This window comes from Clarias gariepinus, chromosome 7 (assembly GCF_024256425.1).
Source record: "Clarias gariepinus isolate MV-2021 ecotype Netherlands chromosome 7, CGAR_prim_01v2, whole genome shotgun sequence".
NCBI classification, from domain to species: domain Eukaryota; kingdom Metazoa; phylum Chordata; class Actinopteri; order Siluriformes; family Clariidae; genus Clarias; species Clarias gariepinus.
The window spans coordinates 74,489-90,194 of record NC_071106.1 but is presented as its reverse complement, the minus strand read 5'-3'; the positions used below and the strand labels follow the sequence as shown (position 1 = coordinate 90,194).

General features: G+C 44.6%; 1 protein-coding gene across 1 annotated transcript; it reads right to left on the bottom strand.

Annotated features, from left to right (window-relative positions):
• Nucleotides 1-3,268: 3,268 nt before the first annotated feature.
• slc24a5 (solute carrier family 24 member 5) lies at nucleotides 3,269-11,939 on the bottom strand. The gene is made up of 9 exons (XM_053500682.1): nucleotides 11,380-11,939; nucleotides 10,245-10,424; nucleotides 7,769-7,852; nucleotides 7,323-7,426; nucleotides 7,149-7,249; nucleotides 6,647-6,951; nucleotides 5,444-5,650; nucleotides 4,535-4,636; nucleotides 3,269-3,976 (listed from the first exon to the last, which is right to left on the bottom strand). The coding sequence occupies exons 1-9, from the start codon at nucleotides 11,531-11,533 to the stop codon at nucleotides 3,654-3,656; spliced, it is 1,560 nt and encodes a 519-aa protein (XP_053356657.1). The 5' UTR covers nucleotides 11,534-11,939; the 3' UTR covers nucleotides 3,269-3,653.
• Nucleotides 11,940-15,706: the final 3,767 nt, after the last annotated feature.

Sequence of the window (15,706 nt, the reverse complement as noted above, 5' to 3'; positions counted from 1 at the left end):
ATTCCAGGAGCCATCTCTGCTCTTCAGGACTGTTTTGAGAAGACTGACTGGAACATGTTTTGGGAGGCTGCAACTTGTGTGTGTGAATTCAGAGCAGGAACTTGATTAGGAATTAACATGACATGATGGAGCCAGGGGAGCTTAAACCCATGTCTTTAGGATCCTAACCTCACCCATCATGGCCGGCCCCAGAGAAGTAGAGTGTAACACTAACGTTAATGTTCATGTTAAACATGAGAGTGACGGCAGGATCACAGTGAGTGAGACGTGTCCTGGTCTTAAGTGTTTCAGGAGCAGGTGATGTTCTGGCATTTTCACACACAACAGTCTGGAGTTTACTGGGTGGATCTGGCACTGTGACGTCAGTATCAGATCCTTCAAGTCCTGTAAGTGTGTGAGGAGGAGCCTCCATGGATCAGACGTGTTTCTCCCACACGTCCCACAGACACTCGATCGGATTTAGAGAAAATGGAGGTGGAGTCAACACCTCAAACTCTGTCATGTTCTTTAAACCGCTGAACCCTGAACAGTGTGTGTATGTGTGTGTGTGCGCAGTGCGTCAGGGCGCATTATTTTGCAGTGGAGTAACATACACATGACGGGCAGGACATCAGCCTGATCATCACCGCCTCCGGCCGCTCGTCGTCTTCACACGGTGCCTCCTGCTGCAGGTGTATCTGTAATCTGTGTAGACTGTACTGCATGAACATGTATGTGTACACTCTACACATCTATATCCTGTTTATGTTGTATTCTTAACATGTCTCACTCTAGGTCCATACATGTACTGTACATCACATTTATAATACCTACTGTATCTTCTCTATTTAATACACTCACAATTCTAATCGAACCTAATCATTATTGTAAAGTAGGCCACCTGGCAGCGGGGTTACCGTTTCCCCTGATATGGTGTGTACTGTAGGTTAAAAGCTGACAAATGAAGCTGCAGTTAATGATCAGCAGCCAGGTGGCGCTGTGGTGAGTGACGACCAGGACCTTACAGACACCTGTCATTATTACAGGCAAGAAAAAAAAGGCCAGAATCACTGACAACCAGTGTTAGAGGACTCGGATTACTTTTCTGATGTAACGGGTAAACTAACGCGTTAGAGGTTAGGGTAAGGGTAAGGTTAATTTAGTCCTCAGTTATTTAGTTATATTTTCAAAAATGTAATCTGATATTTAGACAATTTGTGCAATCTGTGAGCCAGACAGCAGTCATTCCGTTATCATGTGTGTGAAAGTCGTCTACTTTTCTGCAGTGGAAAGGGACTCGAACTAGTTACTTTTATCAGATAATAATGCAGTAATGTAACTGATTACTTTTTAACGACAGTAATTTTGTAATGTAGTTATTTTAAACATTAACGTCCACAAACACTGCACACAACACAGAACACCAGGAAGTGTAAGTATGTGTGTGTGTGTGTGTGTGTGTGTGTGTGACAGTAGGGTCCGTAAGGTGTAACCCTGATGAGGAAACGTGGACGAAAATAAAGTAGGCGTGTGAGGGGTGGAGTTACGAGTCTCAGTGTAGATTAATATCAGCTCTTAGAATGGGATCATAAATTATGCAAATGAGTGAATAAACAGTTAAAAAAATCAGGTGTAAACTGGTGTGTTTCTGATTAGTTTTTGATTAGTGATTTTATTGTATAATTATATATTTTTTATATTTATTTTGTGACGCTTGTCTTGAGAAGCACTGTATAAATGTTTTAGTTTTGTTACTTGTGCGAAACACAATTTGCTGATTTACAACTGCAGCTAAATGCAGACATATCATTACTATCTTTACTCATGGATCTCTATATCTCTCTCTCTACTGAGCTCCTCACCTGTCGTCGTCTCAGGCAGAGCTGTGGACTCGGGTCATGTGACTTGGACTCGAGTCAGACTCGAGTCATGAATTTGATGACTTTAGACTCGACTTGACAAAATATAAAAAGACTTGCAACTCGACTTGGACTTTAACATAAATAACTCGGACTTTCACTTGGACTTGCGCCTATTGACTTGTAAAGACTTGCTACTTCCCATAAAAAGCCCAAAGATAAAAAGTATGTTAACACGGTCCGCTCTATCTCTGTTTATGTGTCTGTGCGCGTGTGTGTGACAGAGAGCATGCGCGCATTCGGCACGACATCCAATCAAAGTACCGTAGATTCTTTTGATTCGACAGCGTCCAACACGTGACAACAACGTGAACGCGCCAGTTCGCGAAATGATACCGAAGGTAGTTTTGTTTGGCTATAAAAATTACGAGGTGGTCAACAAAAAACTAATTGCAGTATGTAAATCATGCGGGTCGAAGATTACAGTCGGAGATGCCACAACTTCCAACTTTGTTCGACACTTGAAGTTGCACAAAGAAAGGAAAGTTTTGAATGAATGTCAAGACTACCTTATCAGCTAAGTAATTTTAGAGAGCTAAGAGTTTTGGAGAGTCAGGACACAGATTTTTGGGGTGTGATTTTCTTTTATAAAGTGGAGACATGTTTGAAAAGGTTCTGGTTACACTATTTTTTGTGGTGATACATTTCAGTAAAGTAAAACTGTTTGGAGGACGATATTTTTATTTTCTCTTTATCCAAGTACATGTTTTAAGGGGGAAGGCATGGTTTTTAGTTTAAGGATATATTTTAGGTTTGAAACAATCATTTCAGGTGAAGACAATTTCAGAAAGTTGTTTCAGTTTTTCAGACCTGTTTTGCAATACAAGGTCAACTTGTTCCTGTGCAATATGCTGTGGAGACGAGACGCAGCACAGTTTAGCACTTTTTCAGAAAATTACATTTGTATTTTTATGTATCTGAGCAATGTTCTTTCATAAAAAAGGTTTGTTTAATAAATACAGATCTTACAATCATACATAATCTGTATACATTTTATTTTTCTGCTAAAAAGACTTGAAAAGACTCGAAAGTCAAACCGTAGGACTTTGGACTTGACTTGAGACTTGTTGGCCTTTGACTTGGGACTTGACTCGGGACTTGAGGGCAATGAATTGAGACTTACTTGTGACTTGCCCAACAATGACTTTGTCCCACCTCTGATCTGAGGGGTCGGTCTTTACCACCATCACCCCCGGCTGCTCCTCAGGAACAAACTGACCTGCTTTATTGCCATTTGTGTTTATAAAAAACACTATAGAAATAAAACTGAATTTATCACATGAGCAGAGTTTACTTCTGAATATTATTTGACTTTTAATTTTCTTGTTTTTACAATATGTAAAAAAACAAACAAAAAAAAACTCCCCCTCCCCCCCAAATAACAATCCAGTGTATTTATATATAAACAGCAGAAAGTGGCTCAGAAGATAAAAACCTTCCCAGTGGTGAGCGAGTGTGTGTCTGTAACAGCTGATCTGAGATCAGTAGTAATGCATTAAACACGTTGTGTGTGCGTGTGTGTGTGTGTGTGTGTGTGTGTGAGCGAGACTCAGTGTGTGGTGAGTTAACTCTGACCTGATGTCAGTTATTCTGCACAGTACTGCCTTCAGTGTGGTGTGTGCTGGGTGCGGGGTAAATGTCTTCACGCTAATCTGAGGTCAGCAGATTTGTATAAACCTGAGGTTTGAGGTAAACTCTGATGTGTTATAAATGATCTGAGATCAGTAGTTCAGGTCATTTCTGATCTCGGGTCAGTTAGTCTCCGCAGGCGCGGATCGGACTGTTCCCGATGATACCGAGCTCGTACAGGATGGACAGCGTGGCGAAGATCAGGTAGATGACCAGGCAGGCAGCACCGAGCTTCTTGTCCAGCTTCCAGCCGTTGAGGTGAGTGACAATGAAGAGGATGAGGATGGAGACGAGGAGCGTGGAGGTGGTGAAGACCAGACCCGTGCTGTTCACCTCCACTGGAGACGACGGCTCCACAAATGCCGTCTTTATGAACCACGGCAGCCCCAGACACAGCATGTCAAACACGTTAGAGCCCACGATGTTGGACATGGCCATGTCTCCTTTACCTGGGACACACATGAGGAACTGAGGAGCCGAACACCTGACCACTGAGCTTCTAACATCAAACACCGCATTCAACTCACGACATCACGGTAACTATCAAACCTGTCAGTTTACTGAAGGGGTGTGGCCTCTGTACCTGTCAGTCTCAGTGGAGGGGGTGTGGCCTCTGTACCTGTCAGTCTCAGTGGAGGGGGTGTGGCCTCTGTACCTGTCAGTCTCAGTGGAGGGGGTGTGGCCTCTGTACCTGTCAGTCTCAGTGGAGGGGGTGTGGCCTCTGTACCTGTCAGTCTCAGTGGAGGGGGTGTGGCCTCTGTACCTGTCAGTCTCAGTGGAGGGGGTGTGGCCTCTGTACCTGTCAGTCTCAGTGGAGGGGGTGTGGCCTCTGTACCTGTCAGTCTCAGTGGAGGGGGTGTGGCCTCTGTACCTGTCAGTCTCAGTAAAGGGGGTGTGGCGTCTGTACCTGCCAATCTCAGTGGAGGGGGCGTGGCCTCTGTACCTGTCAGTCTCAGTAAAGGGGGCGTGGCCTCTCACTTGATAACTGAGGTAGAAACAGACTTTACCCTCTCGAGCCACCATCACGCTGGCGATCGTATCTGGGATGCTGGTTCCTGCTGCTAACAGTGTAAGCCCCATCACTGTGTCAGGAATCTCCAGTGTCCCTCCTACACACACACACACACACACAGTGAATATGTGAGTTTCAGGTAATCTGCATGTTTGCTGCTGAAATATAATAATGAAGTTAGGTCTGAGTTAAAGATGATGAATGTTGATGTAGAATGACTTTAGTGAATCAGTATTTAATAGGGCGATGAAAATAAATCCACTGATTAGTTCACACAGACTCGTGATGATACTGTATGCAGCCTAGGGGAAACTGACATCCTCCTGATACACACACACACACACACACACACACTAAAAAGTCTGTACCACTTTTTTAAATAATAATCCTATTATTGTCCCATGATGCCGAGGGCATCACATGATCCCAGACTGTAATCCCACAATCCCTCTGGGTACACGGCTGGAATCTCCGGAATGGAGGAGTAGAGCATGTGATGCTCTGTGTGTGTGTGTGTGTGTGTGTGTGTGTGTGTGCGCATGTTCAGGAATGTAGATTCTTTGAAGCAGTGATCTGTTGGTCCTAAAAACAAATATTTTACCGAAGGTTAATGATGATGGAGTTTCCACCAGACTTTATTCTGCATCTCTAATAAACTGGCCAGTCTGAGTGTGAATTCTTCTGTGACACTGAAAATGTTTGCAGGCTCGTCCCTGTAAATCCCACGGTTTATGACCTGCAGCTTGAAGGCCATCAGCTGTAGAGTTCTGGTTCCCGGTGCTGGTCCTGGAGAACCTCCTGTCCTGCACATTATACTGGTTGAACTGGTTCTCCAGGACGAGTGCCGGGAGCCAGAGCTCTCCAGGTACAGGTGTTAACAGAAATACCGCTTTGGACTACTGACCCACGATGGTGACCATCCAGACCAGGACATAGGTAAAGGCAGCGATCCAGACGGCGGCCATGAAGAACGTCAGCATGTAGAAGCTCCTCCAGAATCGTCTCCTGCAGTCTGGCACTGTGACGTAGAGCAGCACCATCACGGGCACGGACAACACCCAGAATATACGCTTCACATCACTGTCGGGCATCTGGAACACACTGCGGGGCTCTGACCCAAACACACACACACAGATAGGTATATGGAGGCGTACAGGCATACAGGACAATCTCCAGTATCCTGTCCCTCTGTTCATTCCTTCACTCACACATTCATCCATTTTCATTAGTTTTATCTTTCACTTTTTTGCTTTCTTTCCTACTGTTTAAACATTCTCTCTCTCTCTCTCTCTGTTTTACCTCTCATCTTTTTAATTTTTTTTCTCGATTTTCTCTCCACATTAAGGCTACTACTACCACTCAGTCAGGAGAGCCGAAGACTGACCACATCTTTTGGAACTGCTCGCTCACGCACCGTTAGGGGAGGCGTAACACACTCGGAGGACAGCACTATCCGCTCCTTCTGCGTGCGCGAGCTCACCGACGCCCCCTGTAGAGTCGTGATTAATGTGGGAGCACCAAGTACCTCTCATCCCTCCCCCCTGAGAGAGCTCGGCCAATCAGCTCTCTCTAGACCTCCGGCTGCGAGAAGTAATCACCTGGGAATCGAACCAGCGATCGCCGGATGATAGGGTGAGAACTTTACCACTGCGCCACTCGAAGGCCCACCTTTCATCTTTTTAATGGTAACATCTTGTGCGGTATCTGCCCATCCCTCTAACTTTCTTTCCAGTCATTAAGGTACTGGGACAGGTGCAGTTACCCCGGCCTGTAGGGGCGCCAGCGAGACTGCTCAGGTGTTTCTTGGGCGGGTGTAAATAGTTTTTGTTTGTTGGGTAAAGGGCAGGTGTGAGAGATTCGGGGTGTAGGGAATTCTGGTGCACAGGATTGGTTGGAATGATTTTCCCCTTAATTTAGGCGTATCTGATTCCCGCCTGCCTTTAGGCCACTCCCCCATCATGTGTCAGCTTCCAGACCTGAACCACAGGGGGCAGCGTAACACATTCTGAGGACCTACTACCGCTCAGGTGAGCCCACAGACGCCCCCATGCTTCTCTACTATGATTGTTTTTGGATTGTGTGTGTGTGTGTGTGTGTGTGTGTGTACCGCGGGGCGTGTCTGAGAGCCCGTGCAGGCTGAGGGACAGGTGTGAGTACGACGAGTCCTCATGGAAGATGCCGCTGTCTGTACGTGAGTGTCGGGCGACTGGCAGACCACTGACATCATTTTCATCACCATGGTCGTGGCTCCACCCACTGAGGGGCCGTCTCTCGGAGAGCTCCTCCTCACTCTTCACCAAACACACGCAACACGGGCTGAAACGCCGCAACACATACTCGCTGATCCTCACGTCGAAACACAGCACTACGATATACACGCCGTACACCAGTAACAGACACGCTGCATCGTACCTGTATCACACACACACACACACACACACACACACACACACACACTGCGGCTTAGTGTTTAGTGATTTGACTCTCAGCTTAAATTAAGCTTAGATTTCATCCAGGTCAGGTGACCTGCAGCTCACTGACGGTTAGTCAAAAGGGGAGGAGCCACATGCCAGTACTGTAATCACACACACACACACACACACACTCACCAGTACACCTTGTTGTCAGAGATCATGGCGATCACCGCGGCCACACTGACGGCGTAGGCGACACAGTCTCTGAACAACGGCCAACAACTCAGACGACTGACCTAAAGAGGGGCGGATTAGGGTTAGTGTGTGTGTGTGTGTGTGTGTGTGTGTGTGTGTGTGTATTTTACCCACCACTGAGCTTAAGAGGCCGCACGCAGCACAGATTCCCAGCAGGTTATAAACAGCAGAGCCCACGATAGTGCTCACACCGATATCTCCCTTTGTCACAAACACACCTGTACACACACACACACACACACACACACAGATTAGTTGATCAGTGACAGAAGCCACTGAGGCGATTTAGTCCTTTTAAAGGATTAAAGTGTTTAAGAGATGAATTTATACATGTGTGTCTGCTAGTTTACTCTATTAATAAACAAATAAACAAATAACAAATTCATCGCTACGTTACAGTCAGTGTTGGAGCGCCGCTGTGTAAACAGCATTAAACACAGGTTCTTACACAAGATTAAAATAAATCTGACGTCTGAACTCCACACTGAGCTTTACTCAGATGTTAATGCAAACAAACAAACAAACAAACAAACAAACACACAAACCAATTACTTTGTTACCCAGAAATGCGGTGACGAGCTCGGGGGCGGAGCTTCCAGCAGCCATGAAGGTGGCACCAGCAACATCCTGAGAGAGACCGAGACCTGAAACCGTAATCGTTATTATTATTATTATAACCAAATAATTAAATTACCGTACACAACTCCTGCTGCAAACCCCTCCCCTAGCTCCGCCCTGGACACACCCCCTTCACCACGGTCTCCTGTAACTGCACAGAGTATCTGATCTCGTCTGTTAGTTACGCAGATGAGGTTTAAATCTTTTGATCCTCATGAATAAATGAATTCACAATTACTGGTCTGTGACTTTGAATGACCTGAAGGTCTGCTGTGCATTTCTGTGTCTGTGGCCACTCATATCTCACACCACCATCGTGATGTCATCTCACATCACCACGAGGAGTTTTACATCTCAGGTTCTTGCCCTGAGCGGGAGAACTATTCTTCAAAACTACAATAAACATACTAGAAAGTCTGGAATGCAGCAATAACAGCTTCAACTCTCAGTGAAGGCTTTCCACAAGCTTTTAGAGTGTGTTTATGGGATGTTTTGCACAACGCTATGCTGAAAGAGTTCCTTTCACTGAAACTAATGATCCGAGCCCAACTCTTGAAAAACCATTCCAGATCATAATTACCCCCCCCCTCCAACTTTACATTTGGCACAATTAAGTCAAGTACCATTCTTCTGGGAACCACCAAACCCAGATTCATCCATTGAATTGCCAGACAGAGAAGCGTGATTCGTCACTCCAGAGGTCCCGTCTCCACCGCTCTAGAGTCCAGTGTCTGTGTCCTTTTCACCACTGCATCTGATGCTTTGTGTTACGCTCTGTGATGGAAGGCTTGGATGCAGCTGCTCGGCCATGGAAACCCACTCCATGAAGCTCTCTACTAGCTATTGACTCTGCAGAACATTGGTGACCCCTGTGTGTCACAGCATCCTCTGACCCGCTCCATGATTTTATGTGGCCTAACTCTTCATGGATGAGTTAGTGCCACCAACAGCTGACTGTGGATATTTAGTATTTAGAGGAAATTTCACGACTGGACTTATTGCACTGGGGACGTCCTGTCACGATATCATGCTGGAATTCACTGAGCTCCTGAGAGCGTCACGTTCTTTCACACTTGTGTGAAGCGATCTCCATGCCTAGGGGCTTGATTTTATACATCTGTAACCATGGAAGTGATTGGAACACCTGAATTCAATGATTAGGATAGGGGAGTGAATACTTTTGGCAATAAAGTGCATAATCCACATGTAGCACTGTGTTGGTTATCACAGGTCTCTCTGTAGGTGTAGCGCACCCTAGAGTTATTATGTGTAAGTAATTGTTACCCATGGCCTAACCGCACCGCATGTTTTTCTCTGCCTGTAGGTGGCAGCACTGTACTTTGCCTTGCCTAAACCTCAGCATGTTGATGCTGCGTCGTAACTGAGGATGTCACAGCGAGATGCGGTTTTACACCGACAGCCATAAAAGATAAAGTCATGAGAGTGGAAACTGGGCTTAACAAACATTAGTACACCATCCTGTAACTGAAGCTCCACCTGTAACTGAAGCTCCACCTGTAACTGAAGCTCCACCCTGTAACTGAGGCTCCACCTGTAACTGAAGCTCCACCTGTAACTGAGGCTCCACCCTGTAACTGAGGCTCCACCTGTAACTGAAGCTCCACCTGTAACTGAAGCTCCACCCTGTAACTGAAGCTTCACCCTGTAACTGAGGCTCCATCCTGTAACTGAGGCTCCACCTGTAACTGAAGCTCCACCCTGTAACTGAAGCTCCACCCTGTAACTGAAGCTCCACCCTGTAACTGAGGCTCCACCTGTAACTGAGGCTCCACCCTGTAACTGAGGCTCCACCCTGTAACTGAGGCTCCACCTGTAACTGAAGCTCCACCCTGTAACTGAGGCTCCATCCTGTAACTGAGGCTCCACCTGTAACTGAAGCTCCACCCTGTAACTGAGGCTCCACCTGTAACTGAAGCTTCACCCTGTAACTGAGGCTCCATCCTGTAACTGAGGCTCCACCTGTAACTGAAGCTCCACCCTGTAACTGAAGCTCCACCTGTAACTGAGGCTCCACCCTGTAACTGAGGCTCCACCTGTAACTGAAGCTCCACCCTGTAACTGAGGCTCCACCCTGTAACTGAAGCTCCACCCTGTAACTGAAGCTCCACCCTGTAACTGAAGCTCCACCTGTAACTGAAGCTCCACCTGTAACTGAGGCTCCACCCTGTAACTGAGGCTCCACCCTGTAACTGAGGCTCCACCTGTAACTGAAGCTCCACCCTGTAACTGAAGCTCCACTCCAAACTTAAACCCCATCCTTAAGCCAAAGCTCCACCCTTAAACTTATTACCCCTTATTTAATCCTGAATAAAGCAGGTTTATTGGCTGCTATGATAATAATATTAATAATTATAATATTAATAATAACAATAATAATAATAAGGAGAAGAACCGCACGGTCGCTGATGACTTCGAGTGATGGTAGGAAATACTCGTCACACACCACGGAGATGGCGAGCAGCATGTAGAATATGATGATGAAGTAAATGACGACGCCTCCGTCTCTGCGCTCCTGCTCTGTAAAGAACCCCGGGGGGAATTCGGAGGACTGCGGAGGGACACACTCACTCTCATTCTCTGAGACATCAGGACAAACAGAGACACTGACTGTTAATGTTCACATCACACACTCATCAGTTCTGCTTTTAATTAGATCTAACGTGCTTTCACACACACTCGTCAGTCAGGAGCATGATGGCTGCAGACACGCGTTATAAATACTTGGCAGTAACTAGCGGCTAGCGGTCAGACTGGTAAAGCTTTGTTTTCACTTCTATCCGTGAGGAATGTCTGCAGCTCAGACTCCAAACAGGTCAGGATCACGTCCCAGTCTGAGCTACGCTAACCTGCATCAGCGCTAACTCCGAGGATTTAACACACTTTACAGTAATCTGTATTTACACAATGTTACAGCACACACCGCTACAAAATAAAACCCTTTCGTCTTCATTTTGTTTACCTAAACAAACATGTTTACAAATAAATAAATAACATTAATTGTCATTAATTACAACATTAACAAGGAAAACCTTTATTACTTTGTTATAAATAGTTAATTGTTGCCATAATAATAATAATAATGCACAATAAAACTAAATCTCTTTAAACAACATTAACTGATAATATAAAAGATAAAATTAAAAATTCACATGAGAAACACCAGGACTCTGACTAACAGAGATAAAAGAGTTTTATATTAAAGACTAATAAAGAAATGAAGAGGGGGCAAATAATTACAAGCAAAATAAAAACTTACTGTTTTATCCATAAAAGATACAGATGCTTTTGTAATTGAAGGTTTAATTGTAATTAAAAAAGGAAAATAAATCTTAAAATTAAAATTTTGCCTTTATATGATTTTATATTTAAAACGGCGACATTTCGACTCGACTCGGTGTGTTTTACAGAACCGTGTGTTCCGCGCTTTCAGAATAAAACATACCATAGTTATGTAATAATAAAGTTATGTTTCCTGAATGAACCAGTCAGATGTACCTCACACACACACACACACACGCACACACGGACTCACCCAGCGCCCGTCTTGCCCTGTGATGCTGCTCTGGAGTGTGTTTGGCGGTGTAGAAGACGAGCTGCACGGCGGTGTAGACCAGCAGCACTAACGCCAGCACGCTCAGCACCGTCTCTCTCCTCCTCTTCCTCTTACTCACACACTCCTCACTCATCCTCCTCCTCCTCCTCACTCACGGACCACCTCAAACTCCTACTAGTGAGTTACTGAGGACAACTGCACAGCCAGTGATGACGATGATGATGATGATCACTGCTGCAACATCAGGAGACTCCTTACAGCTGCACTCACACCTTTTAAACACAAAAAGCAGCGCTCTGATTGGTCCTCTGTGCAGCCAATGAGAACGGAGTGGAGGTGGAGCCTGTGGAGTCTGAGCTGCTCTGCTTAAGTGTTTCTCCCACTCATTAAACACATGAAACAGAATGATGTCCATTTACAAATTCAATTTAGTGTAGTGACGCAGAGATGATAATGAGATGTAAAAGCTACACAAGGCCAGAGTCAGTGTGAGAGTGCGTAGGAAGCGGTGGTGTGGTCGACTGGGTCAGGTGCTAAACTGGGACCAGTCACCACCTGCTGAGGAACCCGTGATGAGTTCTTGATAGAAATCAGATAGTACAGGAGGTGTTGTGCTTAAACAAGAAAGGAAAGAATGAGTCAGCTTGCTGACATCACAATGATGAAGGAGTTTGAGAAGATCAGTTGGTAGCAGAGTCTGGGAGCTGACCATTAGCACATCTACAACACCAAACCCTGGGGAAGGAGGGGCTTCGCCCACATCTGGACCAGAGTTCAACCAAAAGGGCGTGGTGTGTGTATTACTTTACATGTTCTACATGAAGTTCTCGTCTTGAGTTTACAGAACAAACCTGAAACATGCTGAGACAATCTGATCATCATCATTACCATCCTCATCATAGTCATGATCATCACTATTATCATCTCCATCATCATCCTCATTATTGTCATGATCATCATTTCCATCATTATCATCATTTCCATCATCATCATCCTCATTATCAGCATCATCTCCATCATCAGCATCATCACCATCATCATCTCCATCATTATCATCATTTCCATCATCATCATCCTCATTATCAGCATCATCTCCATCATCAGCATCATCACCATCATCATCTCCATCATCATCTTCACCATCATCATCATCATCATCACCATTATCACCATTATCATCATCATCATCATCACCATCATCACCATCATCATCTCCATCATCATCTTCACCATCATCATCATCATCATCACCATTATCATCATCATCATCATCCTCATTATCGTCATCATCTCCATTATCATCATCTCCATCATCATCTTCACCATCATCATCATCATCATCACCATTATCACCATTATCATCATCATCATCATCACCATTATCATCATCATCATCATCCTCATTATCGTCATCATCTCCATTATCATCATCTCCATCATCATCATCATTAGCACCATCACCATCATCATCATCATTAGCACCATCACCATCATGTGCATGTAAAGAACTACGATTAAACAGTAAACAATTATAATTGATAAAGAGATGGTTTGAGGTCTTATAGCCCTGTGTCAACAGCAGAACTCCGTGACCTCAGTAAGATCAAAAGGATCATGTACCAAGCCTAAGATCAGAGGTCACTGAGACGTTGGTCACATGATGGTGTCTGCATGCATGGTGCAAAAGGGGGCGTGGCTTAACCAGGACACTCTGAAACATGTGAGAGAAAACGAGAGACACATGATGATTAGTGTAGCCGAGGGGTGATGAGGAGGGAGTGTGTTGCTCTGCAGTAGTGTAAGCTCAATAGACTCACACACACACACACACACACACACACACTCACAGGAGTACTGTGTATTAGGTAAAGGAGCAGATTAGTGGGACTCATGGACGTAGAGTATTAGTAGTCATAAATAATAAAGTTCTTTCAATCTTGAATTTTTTTTATCGTCACTTTAACTGTTTACACTTCAGTACACGGTGACACCAAACAATCCTCCTGGACCCAGGTGATACACACAACACACATTAACAACACTAACTAGCTAACTAAGACACACGATTAACTGACTAGCTGAGACATTTTTAAATGAACAGAAATCAATCTGTACAAAAGAGACAATATAAAGTGCACATGTACAAACACGACGACATGACACACTTCAATACTTGGTGGTGAACTGGTATGTTTGGATGCTGTCTTCCTCACTCTCATTGATCACTCAGGTTTGCTGACAGTGAGGTGATTGTTTGCTTTACATCTCAGTTCCCCCTCATGTCTGTGTTTCCTTCTGGCTCCTCCCCTTTAGTTATGATGTCACAGTTAGTCATATGACATACATCTGCCCTCTGGACCCGTCTGACTCGTCCTGGTGTCCCGCTTATGGTTGAGATCTGGTCACATGGATGTCCCGTGTGGTCTGTCTGGGATGCGTGTGGTGACTGGGGACGGTTCCACTTTACCATGAAGACGGTCCTGTCCTCTGTTCTGATACAGACAGCTGTTCTCTGAGGACTCGTGACTTCAGTCACTCGATAGTTCAGAACTGGAATTTCCTACAGTCTACCCGAGTCTCCAATAACCAACTGGACTCCATATGAACTTCTCCACATCTCCTGTTATACTGAACCTCCAGCCTCCTAACACACAGTATGAGTGCAGATCAATCCCTGCTATCTGTTATCACCCAGATGAGGATGGGTTCCCTGTTGAGTCTGGTTCCTCTCAAGGTTTCTTCCTATTACCATCTCAGGGAGTTTTTCCCTCAGCACCGTCACACTCGGCTCGTTCATCAGGGACGATCTGATCATTCTGATTCACACACACTCACACACACACACTCACATCTCATACACACTTATATAATTTTATAATTTGATTTGTGTATAGTGACTCTGTGACAGTGATGATTACATGACAATATGCTGTACAAATAAAATTGACTTTAATGTTCATATTGAACCTCAGTCTCTTTATTTTCACACTTTTATTCAGTGTGTGTGTGTGTGTGTGTGTGTGGGTCCCCCATGTGGTGAATGTGTGTGACTGCAGAAGGGTCATGTTGAGGCATGTCTGTGGGATCAGGAGCTCTTACAGGTTGTGGTCAGTGTGTGTGTGAGTGTGTGTGTGCATGTTCATGCTGATGGGATGGAGTGTGTATTGATGTAACATCATGTGTGAAGTTGTGTGTTAGTGGTGTATTTCTCCTGTGACTGGCTGCTGAGATGAAAGTACAGTGTGGACCTTCACTAGGTGAGTGTGTGTGTGTGTGTGTGTGTGTGTTTTATTCTCATGTTAAACTTATGTTGAGTGTGAAATATTAACATGTGTGTGTGTGTGTGTGTGTGTGTGTGTGTGTGTGTGTGTATGTGTGTGTGTGTGTGTGTGTGTGTGTGTGTGTGTGTATGGAGTTTGATTGCTTAAGTTTTAATCAAACTTGTGTTTATTAATTTAAACACTGATGGTTAATGATTAACATGATTAATGATGTTGATGCAGATTTACACTTCTGAGATGTGTTTAATACACACACACACACACACACACACACACCCTTACTGAATGTTGTGTGATTACTGTGTGTAGTGTTTTATGTTCCTCTGCACTCTGAGACGTACAAACATCTGGAATTCCTAGTCTGTTTAACTCCAAGTCTCGCCTTAGTGTGTGTGTGTGTGTGTGTGTGTGTGTATTTCTGTGCTCTACTAAACAATCTATGTAGAATTCCTACAGAATCATTTTTAGTTTTTCCTTTTTGGAGTTCCTGCGGCCCCTAGTGGTCAGTGATGGCACTGCACGTGGGCCCTGAGAGGTCAGTTACAGTAATATCTTTTATTGTCATTAAAACACGCCGCATGTCCAACAATCTTAGGTGCTTTACACATATTACACAAAAGACAGTTACACATACTGCACAAAACATTACACATATATGCACTTTTGCACATATTGCAAAAATAATTTGTACCAAAAATGTCAGTAAGCGTGAATGCTTGTTCTGCTCTGGGGTAAAAACTGTTCTTTAATCAGTTTGTTCTGGTTTTGACGGTCCTGAGACCATCTGTCTGACAGGACACTAAGTTCAGACAGAGAGTGACGAGGGCACTGTTTCTGTGCCGTATCCGTCTTAAGTTTTGGGAACGCGTCCCATAGAGGACTTCCTTTAGTGCGGGTTGTGAGACGTTAACCCTTCAGATAGACCGGGAGTACGTTCACCCTCCGAGAGATCAGTTTTAGAGGAAGCTGCTCTAAAGATATTTTTACACAACCGTATTTGTCCATTCTGATTCACACACACCCAC